This window comes from Ceratotherium simum, chromosome 15 (genome assembly GCF_057802395.1).
Source record: "Ceratotherium simum simum isolate JZ-2026a chromosome 15, ASM5780239v1, whole genome shotgun sequence".
NCBI lineage: Eukaryota > Metazoa > Chordata > Mammalia > Perissodactyla > Rhinocerotidae > Ceratotherium > Ceratotherium simum.
The window spans coordinates 14,730,253-14,754,976 of NC_141914.1; the positions used below are offsets into that span (position 1 = coordinate 14,730,253).

At 41.3% G+C, this 24,724-nt stretch overlaps 1 protein-coding gene across 2 annotated transcripts in view; it reads left to right on the top strand.

Annotated features, from left to right (window-relative positions):
- The window catches only part of TMPRSS7 (transmembrane serine protease 7), a 37,725-nt gene extending 17,013 nt beyond the window's left edge, over positions 1 to 20,712 (top strand). For both annotated transcript variants that reach the window (XM_087439583.1, XM_087439584.1), the window contains 9 exons: positions 4,025 to 4,131; positions 7,847 to 7,983; positions 9,906 to 10,013; positions 12,660 to 12,770; positions 13,565 to 13,681; positions 14,622 to 14,793; positions 16,275 to 16,543; positions 18,107 to 18,243; positions 19,839 to 20,712. In XM_087439583.1, coding sequence (XP_087295709.1) covers positions 4,025 to 4,131; positions 7,847 to 7,983; positions 9,906 to 10,013; positions 12,660 to 12,770; positions 13,565 to 13,681; positions 14,622 to 14,793; positions 16,275 to 16,543; positions 18,107 to 18,243; positions 19,839 to 20,009 — 1,329 coding nt within the window. In that variant the 3' untranslated portion in view covers positions 20,010 to 20,712. The remainder of the gene's footprint in view (positions 1 to 4,024; positions 4,132 to 7,846; positions 7,984 to 9,905; positions 10,014 to 12,659; positions 12,771 to 13,564; positions 13,682 to 14,621; positions 14,794 to 16,274; positions 16,544 to 18,106; positions 18,244 to 19,838) is intronic.
- Positions 20,713 to 24,724: the final 4,012 nt, after the last annotated feature.

Below are 24,724 nucleotides of genomic sequence, written 5' to 3' on the forward strand. Positions count from 1 at the left end.
GTCCTTCTTAGTGCCTGGCCTCATTTCCAAATTTACTGAGGAGCAATCAATCCCCTTTGCAAACTCACTTGCAGCTGAGTTTTTAAGGTCTTCTTTATCTGAGAAGGATTAACTCTTGCTCCAACTTAAAGTCCATCTGATTCTTCTCCCAAGCTCTCTTATCCATTCAACAGATGGTTACTGAGTGTCTCCTACTGTCAGGCACCATACGGGACACCATTCAGCAAGGGAAACAAAGTACTTGATCTCATCTTGTCTTATGTTCACCAAAAGCCGAGGTGAAAAACAGACTGCAGGGGAGGGAGGAGATTTATAACATGTTGTCCACATTTGTTTAGTTATTTAGTGTTTTTGACGCACATTTTTATTTAATCTTTAAGACATACCTTTGACAGAGGAAAGATACTCTTGTCATACTTTATTAATAAGGAAATAGAGATGGGGGCAAATCGTTTGCCAGAGGCCACTCAGATAGCAAGAGACCAGGTAGGAATCATGCCCCCTCCATAAATAAATTCAGCACCACCCTCTCCTTTTCTGGGTTCCTAAAGATGTTTTATATGTTTTATAGTATTCACTTAGCTGAACATTTACTTCCCTCTTCTTTCCTTCTTTCTGTTTTCCAAATAATCAATTTTATTATAGAATCTTAGAAGAAAAAAATGGAGCAGTACTTTGAATTATTTTATCACAGATGTCATCAACCCAGCATCATCCAGTTTAGGTCCACCAGACATAAGACATAAGACATAAGCATAACACATGGCCCTGTTACTGTGGGCCATGTAAGTTCACTTCTTCATATCACTTAGGAAATAGGTGGGATTCCTCAGAAGGGAGCCCCTCTTCCCTGCTTCTGTAGCAAGCATCTTTGCCATAGATAAAGATAAAGATAAAGCACATCCTGCATCTTGTGTCTATCACGGGCTAGAGAAATATTTAAACACAGCAGATGCAGATCAGGAGAATTCCTCCTCTTACTTGGTTCAAGTCCCCAAAGCAAAGGCAGAGCTTGGGCAATGGGAACAGAAAATACAGAACGTAAAAGGAAATAGTATACTTACCAGTTTTATTTTTTTGTTCACTTGTCGAGAAAGCTTGCAATACTTTGTGAAACTGCACCTCAACACTCCATTTGTCAAGCAGGTCAATATCAGCAGTGCCTCTTGGCCGATCTGAGACCAAATGTGAAATTGTGTGCAATTGTGTGTCAGGGGAATCAGTGTGGCAGGGGACTTATTTTCTTTCCCTATGGAGAGGCTTTGTGGATTGGAGGGTGGTGGTGCATATAAACTCATTTTGTTTTGGTGTGATGGAAGCTTCTTGGTGGAAGATTGCATTGGAATATGTTCTTATGCTATAAAATTTACATTGAGATGTTTATTATCTCTCAGTTTATATCTATTTTTTCTTTAACGCGAAGAAATAATCAGATGACAAGACTGGGAAAAAACTGATATGTGTTCTCATGAGCCCTCGGCTTTTGGTAAACATGAGACAATCCTGTTCCTCTTGAGTCCCCTTTGGTTTCCAGGCAGTGTGATACACTGAGAAAAGGATGTCTTCCAGAGAAATGCAGGACTGACTTGAAGCCCTGGTTTGCATTTCCTAACCTTAAAGAAGTTGCTTATCTTTGAGTAGTCTTGCTACCTTCTTCTGTAAAATGGGAATCATATTACCTGCCTAACCATGTTGTTGTGATGTTTAAATGAGACATAAAGTGCCCAATTCACTCCCTCTCAAACATAGGGTGAGGGGGGAGGAGTACTATATTTAAATACGTCAGAAAGAAGCACACACTCACAATAAAGAAATTACAACATAAAACATGATGGCATAACTAAAAAACTGAATGTCCGTTTTTTGAGCAATGAGCAATAAAAATCAATGGGTAAAATTCATCTATTAAAAGAAAAAGACACTAAAAATAGAACTACTATATGATCCAGCAATTTCACATCTGAGTATTTATCCAAGGGAAATGAAAACAGTAACTTGAAAATATATCTGCACCTCCATGTTCATTGCAACATTATTTACAATAGCCAAGACATGGAAGCAACCTAAGTGTGTCTACCAATGGGTGAATGGATAAAGAAGATGTGGCATATATATACAATGGAATATTATTCAGCTGTAAAAAAGAAGGAAATTTTGCCATTTGCAACAACGTGGATAGACCTTGAGAGCATCTTGCTAGGTGAAGTAAGTGAGACAGAGAAAAACAAATACTGTATGATCTCGCTTACATGTGGAATCTAAAAAAAATCCCCAAACCCCAAACCAAACTCAGAGATACAGAGAACAGATTGGTGGTTGTCAGAGGCGAGGGGTAGGAGGTGGATAAAATGAGTGAAAGGGGTCAAAAGGTACAAACTTTTAGTTATAAAATAAATAAGTCCTGGGGATCTAATGTACAGCATGGTGACTATAGTTACTAATACTATATTGTGCATTGCAAGTTACTAAGAAAGTAGATCTTAAAAGTTCTCATCACAAGAAAAAAAATTGTAACTCTGTATGGTGATGGATGTTAACTAGACTCATTGTGGTGATCATTTTGCAATATATACAAATATCAAATCATGATGTTGCATACCTGAAACTAATATAATGTTATATGTCAATCATATTTCAATTAAATAAAAAAGGAAAGGACAGTAGGATTGAATCACAAAATATTACCTAAAACTTAACTGTAAGTTGTCTTGAAAAGACAAAATGAATAAAAAAAATGATTTAATAAAGCTGACAACAAAATGATGGGCAATATCTTACCAGGCAAAAATAAACAAAAAGAGAGCAGGGAACCCAGACTTAGCGCCAGGCGACGCTGAGAGCAGGGCACCTAGTGAGAAAGGGAAGGTGATCTACAGTGATCAAGAGGACGATCCACATGAAGATCTAATTATGACAATTACCTATGCATCAAATGACATGCCATTAATACTCATAAATCAAAATCTGTAGGAAACACATAGAGAAATGGACAATGCTTATCTAAGATATTTTAATTCCTTTCTCCTGGTTTATGACAGTGCTAGTGGGAGACAAGAATAAGGCTAGGAAGGACATTAAACCACACAAGTAATTAGTATGGTGATATATATACGAACAGAAATTACCCTTTTTTTCCCAAATGATCTTGGAGCATTCATAAATTTGATCACAACAAAGTCCTTAATAAAATGAAAAATTAAAAGCAGTATAGGCTCTAAATAACTAACTAATTATCTATCTAATTATCTGTCTTATCTAATTAAGACAAAATTCAACTTGAAAAAGAGTGAACCAAAATTCTATTCCCTGGAAATTTAAGATCTCTCTCTTAAATAATTCCTGGGTCGAAGTGAAAATTAAAACTAAAATCGTGGCATATCAGATACAATGTATGTGCATGTCATAAAATGCCATAAGAAGGTCGGTGGTACAGTGTGTATGAGTGTGTGTGCGTGCGCGCGCATGCGCTCCCATGTGCATGTATCATATAGGCAGCTCCGTCTCTTGTTTGATCTCTTCTGAGAAGATCTGAGGGTGACAGTAACTGCCTTCAGGAATACCCAGGTTTAATATGAAGAGGATGCTGATTCATTTCTCCTTTATCTAAAGAATTTGAGTAGTGCTTTAAATAAACTCTGTCGTTAGTGTCATTGAAGGAGGAAAGTGTGTACATTCATTAACAAGTGGGAGTTTTCAAAGTTAAGCTCATTTAATAGAAGGAATGAGCTTCTGAAATACTGAAACCTAGAGATGATCTAATGTGTCCTGTATCATCCAGCTCAAATGAGGGTCTAACGGCTGCTCCCTGAGCACCAGGCGGCCCACTTTCCTCTCTATCATGCTCTCCTCATCTCCGTTTGTTCAGGGGAACTGGTCTACCCCACCAAGGGCCACAGGACACAAAGAATAAAATGCTCTTAAAACAGCAAGCCAAGGGAATGAGTTCTGAGCGAGCAAGGAAATCTTAGTCTGAAACATGTCCTTCAACTGAAACATTTTTCTGACTTATATTTGTTTTTCACAGGCTCCCCTACCAACTCTTGGCATAGTACTGAAATTCCATAACTATTCAATAACCAAGAAGAGTGTGAAAGGCTGTGACCATGGATGGTGGGAAATTAATGAGCACATGTAAGTGATTTCCACATGTGATGAATCTGATGAAAGGCCTTGCCCAGAGGTTCAAAGTCTTGGATTCCTTGTCCCCGAAGAGTTCACTTTATTACAGACGAGAGTCAAATAACTTGCTCAAGGTCACTCAGTTCATAAATGATTAAGCCAAGATTCAAACCCACATCTTATGGGCTCCCAAGTCCTCGCTCCACAACTGCTCTACGCTGCTGGGCACATTGTGGATGTGCATATTATATACTTTACAAAAGTAGTTTGGCAGATCAAGTCTTTCAAACCAGGGAGCCATGGAGGAAAATAGTAAATAGGAGTCCTGGTGGTATGAAAGTTAGAAACCATTAGCCACTTCTGTACAGTGGGAGAGGCTTGGTTGGCCTGACTCTATCCTGAGGCTGGGACATAGGCTGAGGTTGAGCAGAAAGGCTGAGGGAAATCTAGCTGTCCGGGCTTCCCAAACTGACCTAGTAGGACCTCACTCTCACCCTTAATTTGTCCTTTGGTTGTTGTTATTGGTTATCTGCTTCTAAAGTTATAATAGGTCTGGGGCCGGCCCCATGGCTTAGCCATTAAGTGCACTTGTTCCGCTACTGGTGGCCCGGGTTCGGATCCCGGGCATGCACCGAGGCACTGCTTGTCTGGCCATGCTGAGGCTGCATCCCACATACAGCAGCTAGAAGGATGTGCAACTATGACATACAACTGTCTACTGGGGCTTTGGGGAGAAAAAGGGAAAAAAAGGAGGAGGATTAGCAATAGATGTTAGCTCAGGGCTGATCTTCCTCAAAAAAAAAAAAGTTATAATAGGTCTTACACTAAAAAATATAGGGTGCTCTGTCTTTGCAGCAGAAGAGCTTCTCCATTTACTTTGAGATAAGAATCCTTGTGAAGTTACCCTAAGGGATTTACCTGCTAATTCTTTGCTCATTGTTATGCCATGAATGAAACCTTCCCTTTCTAAATGATCCTCCTAAACAACCTTCTTTCATTTCCTTTAGACTCTTAGATTGCTTGCTAAATAGTCATTGGTCCTGTCTTCATTGGAATAGATATTATCTGATTTAAAAGCATCTTGGATCCATTATTAAGATGTGGCTTATACTCCTTTTGGGAGTATTTTTAAATCAAGAGTCTATTATGTAGGAGGCAGAAGACCTGGGTTCAAATTCCAGCCCTGTTATTTAGTAGCTACATTAACTAGGACAAATTATTTAACCACTTGGATTTTCAGTCTGTAAAATGAGGTAATAATTCCTACTTAATAAGGTAGGTTTGGGCCGGCCCCGTGGCTTAGCGGTTAAGTGCGCGCGCTCTGATGCTGGCGGCCCGGGTTCGGATCCCGGGAGCGCCCCGAGGCACCACTTCTCCGTCCAACGCGAGGCCGAGTCCCACGTACAGCAACTAGAAGGATGTGAACCTATGACGTACAACTATCTACTGGGGCTTTGGGGGGAAAAACTGAATAAATAAAATCTTTAATAAAAAAAAAAAAAATAAGGTAGGTTTTTTTTTGAATCATTAAATGAAATGATGCATACCACACACCAAAAATATTAGCTATTATTAATATGATTAATAAGGTTGCTTTGGAAATGACATGAGATGGATAAACACTGTAGAATGTGCCCAAGGCTTTAAAGATACTGCATTTTGGTATTTAGTTAGAGATCCAGAAAACAAATCTTTTGTAAAGTTGTGTGCTTAAAATAAAGCTGTGCTTTGAAAATGAGATATATTTTTTTTCCCTAAGTGACAACCCCTACCACCCACAATGTGTTGCTGCCAAAGTATGAATGGAGCCTCCTCCTAAAAATACCAGGAAAGCTCTGTAAATACTTTCCCCGAAAGGCCAGCTCTTCATTTTGTCTTGTGGGCTGGCTGAAATCCTATCATATTCTTTTGATGCTAGTTATATCCTTGGGATTTAAAATACCAGCCCTTCCCATTATCAGTCCTCTTCATCTAAAAAGGAAAGGCTCTAATTGAACTAATTTCTGACTCTTTGCTGATAAGTTAGGCTAAAGGCATTGGGTCTGTTATGGGAAGGAAGAAAAAGTGACGCTAAGACCAGGAAGCCTGGTGATCTTGAGTTCAGTGAATATGGTGGTGGGATGTGTATGCTCCAGGCAGCTTGAATGCAGTACATGAACCCTGAAGAAGTGGATGGCCTTCCTACAAAGGTTTTGCAAAGCAAAGTTCCTAAGGGGAAGGCTGATGGTGTGCTAGAAAGTGCTAGGATTTAGTATCAGGTGGATTTGTGTCCTAATCCTGCTTCTACTTTTTTGCTATTTGAACTTTAGTGAATTACTTCACCTCTTTAAGTCTCAGTTTTCTTATCTGTCACACATCTGTACATGTAAACTAACTCTTGCTGGGTTTCTCCAATCTCTCACTTTTTTTTTCTGCTTTCATTCCATTAGCCACTGCCATGTCCCATTATATACCATTCCCCTCTAAACTCTAGCCGGGGCATGGATTCAAAGATCCCTTTCCTCCTGACTCCTCCTTCACATCAGAGTAAGGCTCATCTTTTCAAGAAAACTCTAGTAAGCATTAATAGAAAGCACAAATAAAATCACTTTGAGACACAGACAACAATCATGTTCTCAGAACACAATATTCTGATCCCAAGGTGACCAGCTAGAGTCGGTTCTGGCCCCAAAAGCTTGACTTGGCTTGCAGTGGCTCTCAGACACTGGCCCCTACTTGGCCAGGTGGCCACCTGCAGCTGCTGTCTCTTCCTCGTATCCCAGGAGCTGGCCTATCAGCCCATCAGGTCCTGAACTTCAGCCAGTTGCACAAGATTCTTCCTGAAATATACATGAATGCTTTCCTCCTTTGAACTTGAAAATCATAGGTTACCTCTGTGCTCCTCCCACTGAATGCCAGTGTCTCATCCATGGAACATATGGGTTCCCAGGTACTTTGCGGGCCTGGAGTGATTGGCATTCACAGACTCCAGTGGAGGATGTCACCCCTGAAGCCTTGTGTCTGCTGTGTCCTTTTGAGGCCTTGCAGGTTTCACCTAGTAAGAGCCTTGCCTACACAGGGCAGATCCTAACTTATCAAGGGCCACTAGTGATAATACTTCATGTTCCACCAACCACAGTGCTCATATCATAAGAATTACTAATAGGACGGACATTTTCTCTTAGGTGCTGAGAAGTAAGAAAAATCCACTCGAGGTGGGTAAATATTACAGACAGACATTACTACTTTGACATTTTGCCAAGGACAAGCCCTCAAGTGCACATAAGATTTCAATTTAGATTGAAATAATATTGTTCTCTTTTGCTCTAAGTGTTGCTGGGATTCTTTGCATATTTTCAACCTGAGCTTATGGATTCCACTCTGCTCTATAGAGAGGTTTGTGGGCAAATGCAGGCAATTCTTGTTATGCAGTTTTTTATGCCAAAAAAAGAGAGAGGACTAGGAGAATTAAACCCGTATTTCTTCTGATTATGTGTGTCGGTGAGGAAAGCAATGGTGCCAGATAGTCGATAGCACCCTTGCTGTTTTATTTAGCAGAGGAGAGAATTGAGGGGGCAGAAGTTCCTCAGGCACAGTACTCAGCATACAATGGATCACTCCCGGTAGCTCTACCATAAGTGTCTCTGCTGATGAAGCCCAAGTGGCCAAAGTCTTAGTGAATTCACTGTCAATGGGAACGCCGTTGACAGACCCTCCTGCGTGTCCCCCCTGACTCTTCTCTCCTCAGGTACTGTGGCTTCTACGTGGATCACCAGACGATTTTTCGAGTGCCCCGCCCCCTCGCCCACGTTCAGCTTCAGAGCAGTTCAAGGCTTTCGGACAAGCCGCTTCTGGTGGAATATGGCAGCTACAACATCAGTCAACGTGAGCCTGGGATCAGCTCCTTACACAACCTTAAATGGTTACGCAGAGCCTAACAGTTTATGACTCTAAACTTTGAGAATTTAAGGAATGGAAACTGCTTTATTTCTGCTCTTTACTATTATATTTTTATAACAATATATAAATAAATATATTATAGATATATATAATGTGGACAAAATATATAATAAATAATACATAAAATTATGTATTTATGACCATTATAGTTTAAATTATAGAAGAAATAATATAATTGTTACAATTGAAAAATATTTCCTTACATTATTCTTGAAATATAGGGCAAGACCATTTCTTGATCTGTTTTTCTTCTTGCTAATCATGATGCTTTGTAAATATGATGTTTACACCAACATTTGGTGGATTGGAGGGTGACAGTTGTGACTCACTTCGGTCTACGATGCATAGGGAGAGCTGGTTGGTCAAGGAGGGTTCAAATGTCCGCCCTCAGAATGTTGAACTTCACACTGAGAAGCGCTGGCACAGAGGGCAGGAAGCGGTCGGGAGAAAAGGCAATGCCTGAGGGAAGTCGTTAGAGCTGGAGAGAGTAGATACTGACTCAGGAAATTGTCAACCCGCTTAAAAGGGGGAAAGTAAAGGTTAACCACTTAGGAGTCCATGAGGATAGGACTCAAGAGAAAGCTCATTTAGACTCTTTCTTCTTTGCCAATCACGAATATACCAGCTTCTGGATTCAGAATATTACACTTCCGAATATCAGAATATTACAATTTCCAGCAAGGATACAGGTAAATAGTAAGCCATCTTATTTTTAATAGTTTTTTCAAACCGTGAATATTTTCTGGGAACTCACCCTCTCCATCGTGTGGCATTGAGATAATGGTTGACCTGACCTCCCCACTCTTTTGCACAAGGGGAGTGTCTTAGTCCATTCAGGCTATTATTACAAAATACCACAGACTGGGTAGCTTATAAAGAACAGAAATCTATTTCTCACAGTTCTGGAGGCTGGAAATCCGAGATCAGGGTGCCAGCATTTTCGGATGAGGGCTCTCTCCGGGTCGCAGACTTCTCGTTGTATCCTCACATGGCAGAAGTGGTGAGGGAGCTCTCTCTGGCCTCTTTTGTAAAGGCATTAATCTTATTCATAAGAGCTCTGCCTTCATCACTTAACCGCCTCCCAAGAGCCCTACCTCCTAATACCGTCACATTGGGCATCAGGATTTTAACATATAAATTTGGGGGAACACAAACATTCACACCATAGCAGAGAGGAAGGATTCATTATTTCTATTATATTTAGCTATAAGCCCAGGATTAATGATTTAAGATCAGGGAGGGAATGGATCTTTGATGAGTAGCCTCGTTGAAGTGGACTGGGTGTTAGGAAGCAGGAGTCCTGAGTTTTGAGGCCAGTCACTATTTTCTCTAGGTCCACCTTTCTAAGGTCAGTGGTTACTGATATATTTTGGAAGAGAGATCACTTGAAAATGTAATTAAAGGCACAGACTCCCCAGAATAATGCATCTGATCGTAAAAGATTCAGAGATATCAGAGGGCCATTTATAATTCCTTGGGGCTTCTAAAGTTGGCACATTAAGAGTGCTAGACTCTAAGGCATCTTCCATCTTGCGCTTTCTTCGAGTCTATGATAAAGCCAGATTGCCGTGTCAATGATGGAGGTAATACAAGTTTGACTGTACGCGTGACCTGGATGCAATGGAGACTCAGAGCTTCTGGTGGATTCATTTGCTTTCTTTGCTCTCCTAAATTCTCCTTTTAGTTCTTTCAATAATTACCTACAGCTTTGATTTGGTGGAGAAATTGTATAACTACTATTGCTACATTCCCAACATCTTAACCCCTTAACACTACGTATCTCTGTTAATATGGTCTGGTGGCTTTTAGGGACCCACACAAGATTTCCTATTTTTTATTGTTTCTAGCCTGTCCTGTTGGATCTTTTAGATGCTCCTCCGGTCTGTGTGTCCCTCAGGCCCAGCGGTGTGATGGAGTAAATGACTGCTTTGACGAAAGTGATGAACTTTTCTGTGGTGGGTATTCAAGTTTTGCTATGACTATCTTATGAACGAATAACTTGTCAGGGCCATTGTTGCTGCTGAGTCTTTATAGCTATTATCTATTGCTGCATAACAAACTAGCCCAAAACTCAGTGGCTTACAACAGTCATTTATTATGGCTTATATGTCTGTGGGTTGCCTGAGATATGAGTGATCTAGGCTGGGCTCAGCTGGGTGGCTCTGCTTGAAACCGTGGGTCCTCCTGAGCTTGGTTGGGGTCAGGTCTACTCTTTAGGTCTCTTTCCTCATTGAGCTAGTGGGCTAGGCATGGCAGTGGTAGAAGCAAAGGGGGATAAGCAAAAACACATGGTTCCTCTTAAGTCCTGGGCTTGGAACTGGCACACCAGCGCTTGTGTCATATTCCATCAGTCAAGGTGATTCATATAGCTGAGGCCATAAACAAGGGGCAGGGAAGTTTATTCTGCACACTTTGGGGCCATGGAAAGGGTGGGGTGCGTAATACTACCACAGGGAGTGAGGACCTGTAGCTAATAAATCAATCAACCACAGTTCTTAAACATAACCATCCTATTTTTTTTGGTGAGGAAGATTAGCCCTGAGCTAACATCTGTTGCCAGCCCTCTTATTGCCGAGGAAGATTGGCCCTGGGCTAACATCCTTGCCCATCTTCCTCTACTTTCTATGTGGGATGCCTGCCACATCATGGCTTGATAAGCGGTACATTAAGTCCACACCCGGAATCTGAACCTGCAAACTCTGGGCCACCAAAGCGGAGCGCATGAACTTAACCACTATGCCACTAGGCCGGCTCATAACCATCCTATTTTACAGCACAGATCTTTCATCTAGAGAGAGCTCAGAATCTGCAGAGAAGTGAACTCTTTCAGCATGCTCCTTTATGGAACACTGGTGTTGTGAATGAAAGGATTACATTTTTTCTTTTACCTGTAAAGTTTGCATGGATGTCACCTTGGTAATGACTAAGGGGTGGGGTACTGGATATTCCTATTTTGGTCAGAGAATCTCCGTCTTGGTTTCTCATTACTATCTGCACATCACTCCTGAATCTATCTCCAGTTTCAGGGAGCAATATGGGGAGGATGGTTCACCGGACCCTATGACACCATTGGCAACACTTTCTCCCAAAGATCCTGAGTTTAATTCAAATACAATTGTGATGGTGAAACTATTTAATCTCTGTCATATTCTTAAAGTATTACAGTGAATATAATATAACTGTGAAAAAATTATACTCATGAAAAATAACCTGTGACTCTGTACCTTTTTTTTAATTGACAAAGCAAAATAAAAGCCTCAATTTATGGTTCATTGACCTTTTAAATCTATAGGGTCTTCTATTTCTTAGGAAAATAAATACTGACCCTTAAATAGTGATTGAGGTTGCTTGTGTTTTGGCATTGTTATTATTCCCTGCTATGATGCTCCGAACAAAAGTGATTATTATCACTTTATACTAAGGACTGGTTTTTGGTAATTATTTTTTTCTTTTTCTTTTTCTTTTTTTGTGAGGAAGATCAGCCCTGAGCTAACATCTGTGCTAATCCTCCTCTTGTTGCTGAGGAAGACCGGCTCTGAGCCAACATCCATTGCCAATCCTCCTCCTTTTTTTTTTTCCCACAAAGCCCCAGTAGATAGTTGCATGTCATAGGTGCACATCCTTCTAGTTGCTGTATGTGGGACGCGGCCTCAGCGTGGCTGGAGAAGCGGTGCGTCGGTGCGCGCCGGGGATCAGAACCCCGGGCCGCCAGTAGCAGAGCGCGCGCACTTAACCGCTAAGCCACGGGGCGGGCCCAGGTAATTATTTTTTCTCAGTGTGCCATTTTGGGAGTTATTCTCTAGCAGTCACTAGGTATTCTCAGAAACGTAATGAACTATTTCAGGGTAGCAATGGCTCCGTGCTGCCCCTCATAAGACAGACCTCTGAAAAAACAGGAGCAGATAACAAAAATGATAACTTTCACAAAACCAGGAATGTCTAAGGAATCATACCACCTAAGAGTATTTGCTCATATACTGTGCCTGTCACTGGTCTATAGGAAATTCGTGAAAATATTCCAAAGAGGAAAAATTGTGAGGGATTTACACTGGCGTTTCCTAATTCAGGAAATGGATTTCTCAGGATAAAATAATTTTAAAGAGAGTTTTCCTTATACATAAACTACAAGTCTGTTGTCCTTTAAGATCTCACCTTCACTAATCTATTCAACAAAGCTTTGGTGAGCAACTACTATTTTGTCAGGGGCTTGAGGTACAGAGATAATAAGACAAAATTCCCAATCTCAGAACACTCCCACCTTGTTTAGGAAGGTAGACAAGTTCAATTTAGATAACAGCTTATGATTTTTATTCTCCTGAAAATAGAATCATATGATGCATTTAATTGTAATTAAATAAACAAACCGTCAGAGTTTAACACATTTACACAAAAGCAAAAATCAGACCTGACAAACTCAAAGTGCTAGGAATTACACCAAAGTTTAAACATCTGCTTTTCCTCATGGAGGGGCGAGTTTTGAGGAAAACGCACTTTTTATTTTCAGTCATCTGAACCATTTGCACCTTTAGAGGGGCACTGCCAGTCACCAGAGTCCAGCTGATGTCCCAGGCTCATGAGCTTTCTGTCTGTTCTCGTTCTAGTGACCCTGAAACCCGCCTGCAATGCCAGCTCCTTCGGGCAGCATGGTCTGCTGGTCTGCGACGGCTTCCGGGACTGTGAGGACGGCCAGGATGAGCAGAACTGCACTCAAAGTGAGGAAGAGTCCTTTGCACTCTGCTGTTCTCCACATAAAACTGTCCTAAATCAGAATGGAAATACCTCTGTTGGGTTACGACAATCGACTTGTCCCAGTTTTCCCAGGACTTTCCCAGTTTTAGCACCGAAAATCCCATGTCCCTGGAATCCTCTCAGCTCCAGACAAAATGGGACAGGTGGTCCCTCTAACCGGGGTAGAGCGTCTATGTCTGTACGTGTGTGTGAATACCGGAAGATTTCCATTGCTTACGTGCTTTTAATGCTGCTCAAAGCTAAGGGATACTAAGTACCCGATACAGAGGGACTTGCCAGATACCTGACGGGACACACTCTGTGCTAGCCCCTGCAGAAACACACACCGCCGGGGTTGTGAACAAATGTGCTGCAATGCACAAAGCCTGTCCATTTTTCCCCCAATGGTATGAAAGGGCTGAGTATCGTGGTGATTTTTGCTCAAAAATTTTCTTGGAGCACAAGACAAAGTAGTAGCAAAGAGACCATGACCTAAAGCTACTGATGTGGCCAACTGCTTTGCATCGCACCTCCAGGGGAAGAAAGGAGAGACCCTCGGGTTGATTCTCAGCAGGAGCTCCTGCCTGCCTGCCTTCCAGTGGCTCTGCTGAGATGAAAGGATGGGTCACTGTGGGGCTGTTGCATTTCCCTCTGCCATGTTTCCCAGAGCAGCAAATACTGATCCTGTGGCTAAACTATCCTTTGCTCTCGGAGTTCAGTGTCATTCACTCACATCTGTTTCTGGCTAGGAAAACACTCTTCTTTTGTTTACTTTTAGGCATTCCATGCAACAACAGAACTTTTAAGTGTAGCAATGATATTTGCTTTAGGAAACAAAATGCAAAATGTGATGGGACTGTGGATTGTCCTGATGGAAGTGATGAAGAAGGCTGCAGTGAGTAGAAATACAGTCATTCTGATTCCTTGCATTCCCTCTTCAGTTTACCTGTGTTTCATTTTCATTCCCTTCTTGGTGTCATCTCCCTGGCAGAGGTTTCCACAGGCCCAGGGAAGAATAGTAAATATTGGTGAACTGAATCTGAAATCATTTCTCAGAAATAAAAACTCTAGAGTGAACTCCACCTTTTTTCTTGATAACAAGCATTAATGCACTAGAAGTTTATAATGAGAACTTTCACTTTCTAATGACTCTAATCAAAGAAGAAGACCTTAAACAAAAAATCTATGAGGAAATTAATAGATACTGGATCACAGTGGGTAACTTTGTTAATTGTGCCTTACCTTCTGATCAATATCAAGTGCTGGTTCTTTCTTGAGCTATGACCTGAGAACTATAACCTCTCATATGTTATTACTAGTCATGTGGTCTCTAACTGGCCATGTGGCAACATGTTAATTATATATCCTTATCAATACTATGTACACTGGGAAATAATTCCTCTGGTAACTAGTTTTTCTTAATAGGTTTTCCTTTGGCTTGGACTTACAAATTCTCTCCCAAATGCTTTCAACTTCAAAGACACTCTCAATTCAGTTACATTTGAAACTTTTCTTTATCTAACAACCTAAACCCCAAGCTGCTGTTCATATCAGCACAGCTGTTACTAGCAGGTCCCCTCCTTCCCTCTCGTGCTTTATTGTAAGGAGACTGTGTCACAGGCTGTTTTCAGGATGGAGGGAGTGGTTTGTTGGTGCTGGTTTCAGAAACACCCACGTATTGCCTCTTCTATAGATAAGCAGGAGATTTCAAATTGCTTACCTGGTTAGTCAGTTCCCAGCTCAGCTCTAAACCCAGTTCAGCTCTAAACCCAACTTAATTTCCAGTTTTTCTTCTAAGCCTGCTTTTAAATCATGAGATCTTTCCTCTTCTAAAGGCTGCAGCAGGATTTCCCCCACCCTCCACCGCATCATCGGGGGCACCGACACCCTGGAAGGGGGTTGGCCATGGCAAGTCAGCCTCCACTTTGTTGGATCTGCCTACTGCGGAGCCTCGGTCATCTCCAGGGAGTGGCTTCTCTCTGCGGCCCACTGTTTCCATGGAAACAGGTAGGGCATCTCAATCTGCACTCTAAAGTGGCACTCTCTAACCACAGACCGTACATTTGCCTTCAAGTTGTGGGAAAAAGCTCCCTGTTGGAGACATTCAATGAATTCAATTGGTGGTTTTCTTTGATACCAATTGTGTGCCAAACATTGTTTTTAGGTATTATTGATACAAAGAAAAAAGAAGAACACAAAGGGCACATCAAGAATGAATAGGCTTCTACTAGGCTGAGAAAATAGGATAGGGCATTCAAGTCAGAGGGAGCAAATCCATAGGAGGGTGTGGAGCATCTGGAACATGGGAATGTGTGGAGAGTGGTCACTGGAGGGGGCTGGAGAATGGGGATTCCTATTTAGAGTGGGAGCGGGATCCTGGAAAGGTCATTAGGCTTGGTGTTGGAAGGGCCCTGTCTGCCTCAGCGATGGGATTATCACGGGGCAGACACCCTTCCAGCTAAGGGTTAAAGGGAAGCTTGGAAGATAACTTTGCTTAAAATGTAACCTTATTTGGAACCTACTGAATCTTAGATACAAGAATAATATCATTCATTTCTCATTCTGAATTTTTTAAAGTGAAGTATTTCAAAGAATTTATGAGAGGATTTGCTTCTTCTCGAAATTTCGGGATTCATGTTAATGACTAAATAGCTATGCTTCTGTTTGATCATTAGTAATATGTTAACTTTAATACTCCTCCAGGTCCCCAGTGCCACCTGTGAGATGTCAGCTAAGCAGATTAGGGGCCACACTCTTTGGGCTCTGTCATTTTTCTATCAAAGCTTCCACATTCTCTTCACCCCACCAGAGCAGTGGCTGTGCTGGTGGAGATGGACACCTCACATGGAGACTACGAGGCCCTGGGTGACTTTGTGCCAGGCCACAGGGGTCGGGATTAGAATTCTGGAAGGACTGTCAGGCGTGCTGCCTCTGTGAATGGTCATGCTTGAGCAGCTGGAGCTGTGATCTTTAAAGCTTCTGGTAGTTTGCAAGAAGGAATTTCATTAAATTCCTGCTTATAACACTTTGATTTCTACTCTATCTTGGTATTCATATCATTCGAATTTGGCAAAAGGATCCCCAGACCACTGTCTTACTGGCCCTGTCTTCATCAAATACCATTGTCAGTGTGAATAGGAAGAATGTAACAAATTAATTTGTCACTAACATTCCTCACCTGTGTGTGGTTCATGACCTACCGGAAAATTTCCAGCATTTCCTTAGGATGTTGTTGAGGGAATTTTCAGGAACATAGCTATCATTCACCACCCCTACTAGACCTTGCTTCATCTCTGGTTTTACTAAGGAGACAAAGGAAGCTTGGAGAAGCTCTTCTTGCTGTGTGCATGGACAGAGCCAGTGACTGCGATAGGACTGAAAGTCAGGCTTCCCTTTCCGCAGCCCTCATCTCTCTGCAGAATGCTTGTTTCCAAGTCATGTACGGTTCTTCAAGCCCCTGACTCGGTGCTTCATTTGTTTTCCACCAGGCTGTCAGACCCCACACCATGGACTGCTCACCTTGGGATGTATGTGCAGGGCAATGCCAAGTTCATCTCACCGCTGAGAAGAATTGTGGTCCACGAGTACTATAACAGCCAGACCTTCGACTACGATATCGCCTTGTTACAGCTCAGTATCACCTGGCCAGAGACCCTGAAACAGCTCATTCAGCCAATATGCATCCCTCCCGCTGGCCAGAAAGTGCACAGCGGGGAGAAGTGCTGGGTCACCGGCTGGGGGCGAAGGCAGGAATCAGGTGTGTGTCCGAGTGAGCGCTCACACCCCTCCCCTCCAGAGAATGAGAACTTGTGCTGATGGAGTGCTTTGGGTTCAGGGAGATGGTTGCTGTATATGGTCTCTAACAACTCTGAGAGGTAGGGTGGAGGAGGGTATTATTATTCCAGTTTTATGATACTCTCCCCTTATCCCCAAAAGAAGCAGGACCCACCTTATAAGGGGGAATCTACGAACAAGGCAGGATTGGATAGATAGTATGGGCCCTTTTCAAACTCTGAGGGGTTTGCTAAGTTTTCCACTAGAGAAGGGCAATTCCTCCTTGTTTTCAGGTTCCCTTTCAACCAAAGAAGTGATTCATCTTCATAAAGAAGAGAAGGATACACACACAAACACACCCTACTGTGTCAACTCGCAGACAACTGTCTGGAAGATTATGAGAACGTGTCTTTCACAAGGGCAGCTGGCCAAGTAGATGAGAGTGAGGGCTGAGATCCAGCCTGCCTTAGCTCCCCAGCCTGCACATTCAGGCCTGACGATTGCATCAGCCTAGAACTGGTCCACTCAGAGGGGATATCTTGTTACAACTCCTCCACCCAGAGGGGACACCTTTTTTATTATGCACAAAAGTCAGACAGTATGGAAGAGAAGTCCCTGCATCTGCCCTGACAACATTTTTCGCAGTCTAGGGTTCATAGATGATTCTAAATGTACAGTGAGGGGAAGAATCCAAAGCTTTGAGAACAAAGGTTAGTCCTATGCTTTCCCTTGATCTTCCAATCATCCCAGATTCCTTTGAAGTCATTTCCAAGGGTTTAGGACAGACACATTTTCCGCAAATCTTGAACCTTGCCCTTTGACACTTTCTAAAGATTCTTTGTGGGCAAAGTCTCAAGTGCTCACCACTTTCATTTAGTTATTGAAGTCCTGATATTCGCCACCAGTTTGGGCCTGCTGAGGTCTCAGGGTCTCAGTGAGGGAAGGCAGCTAACTGCTTGAACACCTATAACCTATCAGACTGTGCTCAGGGCTTTAATTACATTACCATATCTCACAAGAGGAAAGAGTCGACTCGACCAGCTTATCATGAGACATTTCCTTTGCAGGCATGAGTGTGTGTGTGTTTATTTTTCTGAATCATCTTAGCCAGACAGGTTAAAAGGAAGTGAGAGGGCGATAACCAAACTATTATGTTTGTATGGTTCCCCGGACACCCCCATATGTGAGTTATGCTGCTCCACTTAAGGGGTGGGCCCTCTGGACCGGTGAGTATTGGTAATAACTGGTGCTGACTCACAGTCCTACTGCAGGAGGTCCCTGGTGGAGGAGTTTGGCGCAGTGGCTCAGATGAGTGAGTCAGACCTTAGGTCTGAATCCTGCTCTGTTACTTGCTCATCGTTTGTGCCTCTGGGCAAGTCTTTTAACCTCCTAAGCCTCCATTTATTCGTCAGCAAGATGGGGATCATTATAGAATTCACCTCAAAAAACTATAAGGATAGAAGGAGATAATGTGAGTAAATTGTCTAATAAAGCCCTGAATAAGTGGGATCATTGCCATGATTTCTACTTCCAACGTGTTTTCCAGACAATAAAGGCTCCCCTGTTCTGCAGCAAGCAGAGGTAGAGCTCTTTGACCAAACGCTCTGTGTTTCCACCTATGGCATCATTACTTCGCGGATGCTCTGTGCAGGTGTCATGTCAGGGAAGAGAGATGCTTGCAGGGTAAGTCCTCTAACATGTCCTTTCCATAAATGCTTTCATGTTTTGTCTACACCACACTGGGAAATAACCATGGCAGGTGCGTCCTTTAATTCAGATTATAATTATAATCCAATTGTCTAAAATCAGGGAAAGTTGATTAAATAATTGGGTCTACAAAACTAAGTTTTCTGGTCCCTGTGTATTTTCCTCCAACATGTAGAGAATGAAGTTAGCACATATCATTCTGCTATCATTTTCTTATAGTCAAAAAATAAAAAACAAAGCAAAACACACACACACACACACACACACACAGTGTTTCACGATCCCTATCTAATTCCTTAAGAGCAAGCATTTACCTTCTAAAATAATAAAGGTTTTATTCACTTACCCCTTTGACTCATAGGAGGGTGGAAAGGAGAGAGGGGTGGGAGAGGTGACAGAGGACACTCATTTGTGTGCCTCTGGGTAGGCCTCCTGACAGTGGTAAAGTCGGAGGTCACTTTTGGGGGACATTTCTCTGAGACTCAGATTCCAATCTATGGAGATATCTTTATGATTGCCAACAAGTGGACAGATGATTTAGAGGATGAAGAAGGCAGTGGGAGTTGTTCCCACATCTTTCCACAACCTTAGCCACCATGCCACAAAAATTCATCTTATTATAATAATGATTTCTGTCACCAGAGCTCTTACTTTGTGGCAAGCACTATGCTGGATGCTTTACATAAATTCATTCAAATCATTCTTTCATCCCCATTTTACAGAAGAGGAAACTGGGGCACAGAGAGGGTAAGCAAATTATCCAATGTCACACAGCTAGTAAGTAAATTCCTGAGCTGGGATTTGAACCCTTATCTCTCTAATGCTAAAGCTACTATTTTGGGTGCTTCATGCAGCTAGTAAGTTATATAGTCCTGTTCCACATAGCCACTAGGGTTTACAAGTTAAATTAGACTTATCAGAGTTGGTGTAGCAACACTGAAAATAAAAAGAAGCCAGTTTCTCTAGTAGTCAGAATCTACCTAGTTACATTTAAATTGTGGCGGTGGGATACAGGGGCAAATTTGGAATGCTTTTTTATCTTTGCCTCTGAGTAAGTTGCAGCTTTACCTATCCTCCAGAATAAGAAAACAAAAATCCAGATGTTATAATTTAAACAATGAATATTGTAGGAATTATATTTAAACTTTGAATTTATTTTTTTGTACATCATTTTTGTGAGGATTAAAAGACCCAAAACAGTGCTTATCACACAGCTCACGCTAAGTAAACGTTAGTCCTTATTATTATTACTATTGAGTATAACAAACAAATTGTTATTTTTTGGGGGGTATGCGAGAGTTGTTTCCCTTGCAAGAATATTTTAACGTTACTCTTGGTTTAAAGAATCAAGTTTCTTGAGATAAAGTTTGCTTTTTGATTATGAGAAGAATTCTAAAATGACATTAGAAGTTTCACATTATTTCTTGACACTTCCCCAAATTGCATAATAGTTAGCTGAGTAAAAACCTGTCAGAATGCGAGTTTTGAATACAATCCTTTAGACACATTCATGACAAAATTGATGATCATGTGACAAATGTACTTCATACTTACATTATCTTCTTGTGCAGGGAGATTCAGGTGGACCTCTATCTTGTCGAAGAAAAAGTGATGGAAAGTGGATTTTGACTGGCATTGTTAGCTGGGGACATGGATGTGGAAGACCAAACTTTCCTGGTGTTTACACGAGGGTGTCAAACTTTGTTCCCTGGATTCATAAATACGTCCCTTCTCTTTCGTAATCGTACGTTAGATTTTTTTTTTTTTTTTTTTTTTTGTGAGGAGGACCAGCCCTGAACTAACATCCAATGCCAATCCTCCTCTTTTTTGCTGAGGAAGACTGGCCCCGGGCTAACATCCGTGCCCATCTTCCTCTACTTTATATGGGACACTGCCACAGCATGGCTTAACAAGCGGTGCGTCGGTGCGCGCCCGGGATCCGAACCTGTGAACCCCAGGCCACTGCAGCGGAGCGCACGCACCCAACCACTTGAGCCACCAGGCCGGCCCCAAAAGTTAGGTTTTTGACTGTGATTATGTGATTTATGTGATTCTTTAAAAAAGAATATAGTAATTATAAATAAAATAAGACACAATTTTTGCTTCTTCAAATTTCAGACTGTGGAAAATTTGGTATTTATTAGAAGACAGAGAGATTAATATGTATTTTATTCCATGTGAAGGATATAGCTGTATTCATTCTTAAGCCTCAAGGGCCATTGATTCAGGAATGGAAGAAACCTAAAATAATTTCATGAACTAAGCCTTTAAAATAAGAAAACAGATGGGTGAGATGATCAGATAGCCATAATTTATTTTATGTCCGTATTCCAGTTATAGATATTTATGAGAATTTAGGCAAACTTAATTTATTGAAATAAGAAATTCCATTTAAAAAGCCATGCCTGATCTTCAGTGTTCTCATGAAATTAAATGCACAAAAATATCTCCTTCACAAATGCTAATAAAGTTAAATTCAGTTATTGACAGAGGAATTATCTATATTGTTGCTTCCCAATCCAATTTCGTCTAATCTTTTATAGTGGACTTTCTTCAGTCATGGCACATAGAAATATTATGTACAGAGAGACCAATCAACCAACCAACAAAACTGATGGTTAGTAATTTGGCCAAAATGATAGAACGAAGCATGGTGATAGTTGGATTGAAAGCATTCACGTGGAATTTAAGGAAATTATAATAATGTTAGTCAGCAGTTGAAAGACAAGGGAATCTTTGGGTGAATGTTTTGAAAGTGAAAATTTTCAGAAATATTATCATTTGGCTTCTGTTTCTTTTATAAACTCCAATAGGAAAGACTTTTATTTTCAGGACTTTATAAGACCTAGCATAGTTGTAAACCTATAGCACATGCTCAATATATCATATTTATTGATGTAAAGGGTTTCACACTTGATCTCAGAATAATCTTTTCATTAACAGAGGCCAGACTTAACAATACCACCAAATGGGTAAAAATAGTAGAAAGGAGAAGAATGATATCATTTGTTCCCCTGGGACAAAGTCAAACAAGTAATAACAATGCTATTTTTAAGTAAGGTCCATAATAATGAAAATGGGTTTCATGGGACCTCAGAAAATCTTGGGTTTTTTTTTTTTTTTTGTGAGGAAGATCAGGCCTGAGCTAACATCCATGCCAATCCTCCTCTTTTAGCTGAGGAAGACTGACCCTGGGCTAACATCTGTCCGTATCTTCCTCCACTTTATATGGGACGCTGCCACAGCATGGGCTGACAAGGGGTGCCTCTGTGCCCACCCGGGATCCGAACCCGGGCCGCCAGCAGCAGAGTGTGTGCACTTAACCACTATGCCACGGGGCCAGCCCAGAAAATCTTAATGTAACAGCAAAAGGAGAGAGAGCTACCGGTGTCATCCTCCAGATCAGATAGAAAGACTGAAATCTGGATACAATTTGCCTGAGATAGTGAATATTTTCCAATTCACAGAACATATTTTGATTTGCTCTTAAAAGACTGTTTCCCTCAGATAAAGGAAAAAACATTTTAATGATACGTGTCTGAATAGGTCCTTAAGGATTCAGTAAACTGGCTATGGGATAGTGCAATTCAGAGGGCCAAGTGTACCACTTAATTCACAAAGGGGGACATAGCTAATGAATCAACTATATAGAAGAGCAAATTAGACAGTTTAAGAATTAGACAATTCTTAAAACCTAGGTTTATTTTGCCTGGTATTGCTGTGACCTAGGTACAAGGTGAATTGTACTTTTTACCTATAGTCATTTATAAGGTGAAGAATGGCTATTCAACAAAATACACCAAAATCTTTGCATAAGTTTGTGATCTCAATTAGGAGATGGAGGAGGGCTGGCATGATCCATCAGATTCATCAGAGTGAGCTTTTCAAACCACACATACGTGCTTCTGCTCTAAGCACTTGCTGGTGCTAATGTGAGTGGACCACGTTCCTCGGCACGCAAGAGTTGGGAAAGAGTTGAGAAACACCAACCTAACTTACTTGGCTATTTCATGCCAAGATGCCTTTAGAACCTGAATGATATGGGAATATCATCACTTCGTTCTTGCAAAGGCATGAATCGAGGCAAATCCTAAGACTGGTTTAGTTGGCAGTGTGGAACGGCCTCCATAAACCATGACAGGAGCATTTCCATATGCCAAACTATTGGGAAGAATTTGTAGGGACTCATGCTGTCCTTCACAGTGCCTTGAAAACTGCAAAATGAAACATCACAAGCCAACCAACTATTTCTCAGTTGTTTTCTGCTTCATTAGCCTGAGTGGTTGACCCAATTGCTGATGTTCAGAGTAGTACTGCTTGCCATCTGACCATGTGTGGGTACAAACTGTTGTGTTTTCAAGAGGCATAGACCTATTTGAAGGTAATGAGATACCTTGGTGCTTCGGTGATGTCACTTTGATGATGTTACTTTATTTTTTGGTTTATATGATAACCATTTGGGAAATCATTTGCTCTTAAAGGAGATGAAGAGAGAAGAGCAAGTACTATGACAAGAAAAGCAAAATTGAAAATCTCATATAGTCATGCGTCGCTTAATGATGGGGATATGTCCTGAGAAATGCGTTGTTAGGTGACTTTGTCATTGGGTGAACATCACAGAGTGTACTTACACAAACCTAGATGGTAAAGCCTACTACACACCTAGGCTATATGGTATTAATCTTATAGGGCCATCATCGTATATGTGGTCCGTTGTTGACCAAAATATCATTATGCGGGTTGTGACTGTACTGGTCAGTTATGCCAAGGATATTTGGCAACAAGAATGTTTCAGTTTTTTAATGTTATTTAAATTTGGCTCCTTGAACAAACTAAGCAATTGAGTCCATAATAATTTTAAATTATATTACAAAGAATTATTTGTGCAAGAACAGTACACTTTATTTTTTTTTAAATTTTATTTATTTATTTATTTTTTCCCCCAAAGCCCCAGTAGATAGTTGTATGTCATAGCTGCACATCCTTCTAGTTGCTGTATGTGGGACGTGGCCTTAGCATGGCCGGAGAAGTGGTGCGTTGGTGCGCGCCCGGGATCCGAACCCCGGGCCGCCAGCAGCAGAGTGCGCACACTTAACCACTAAGCCACAGGGCCAGCCCAAGAACAATACACTTAAAAAAAAGCATGTTTAAAGAACTATTTATGAAAGAAAAATACACTTTAAAAAGCTACTCCTATAGAAATAGATTTTGAAGAAATTGCAAAAACAAATCTAGGTAGAATTTGGTTCCTCATTCACAAATCCTTAACTTTCCTCATGAATTACTTAATCTAAATCTGGTTCTACCTCGAGAGAAACGTTTTTCTTCTAACTCATTCTGAATCCTTGGTTTGGAGTCAGACTGGCAGGATGAAGAAAGTCCTCAAGTAGGGGTTGGGACATTCATCTCCGTTCTAGGTCAGCTGTCTGGAGATAAAGCAACGTGCAGTTACCAGAAATTAGGAACAGGTTACAGGTAAGAATTTAAGTAGTTCAGGTAATATTGAGAGGTGTTGGCAAGTGTCAGTGATCAAGAAAATGTGACAGGGCAGGAAAACGAATCAATATCAAAAGAAAACATATTGAAGCAATGGTTATTGCTGGGTACAAAGGGTTGGGGTGGTTGGCTATTGCCTACAAGACACTTATAGTCATGGAAAATGAGATATTTACTGAGATTCTGCTTTGTCAGGCACAGAAATAAATAAAAATACATTTACTTTAATTATTTCATTTAATCCTCCTAATTCTACTGGGTAGGAATCATTTTACAATGAGGAAAGAAGCTCATAGACATTAAACAACTTGCCCAAGAACACACAGATAGTGAGAGTCTAAATTCAATCCCAACTGTGCTTGTCTTCAAAACCTATTCCACCATAGGGATGTCAACAGTGTACAAGTGCTAGGCTTACGGAATTCTGGAAATGCATCCGAGTGCAGATTAGAGAACACATAAACCTTGCTTTACGGTGCTCAGAAGGCATGGGGAGATCTGGTTTAGAGTGTGCTTGTGACAGGAAACAGTAGCTTTTTGGTCCTTTGGGGGAGTGAAGGAGATTTTGGACATCTGTTCATGGAGAATCCAGGCTTAGAAGCTAGCTGCAATTCATCTGACATGACAAGGGAATCTCCCACTGAGACTGAGCTCCTACACTGTGGGAAAGGTTGTCTGGTCTCTGGGTGAGGATGGGGTTGGCGTTTGAGAGGTCTTGCTGCATCTAGTTGGGGTCTCAGGCCCTGGGCCTAGGAAACCGTCATTGCTAAGAATATCGTTCAAGTTAATCAACACTTATAGAGGGCACTGGGCTAAACAGAGAGCTAAATACTGGGAATACATAGCTACGTCAAGGAGTTTACACAAATCATGACAGACAAAGAAAAAAAATCACTGCTCATCCTCCACTTCAGCCGTTCTGGCCTCTGTATTGATTCTCCGACAGTAAAAGTCAAGCAGG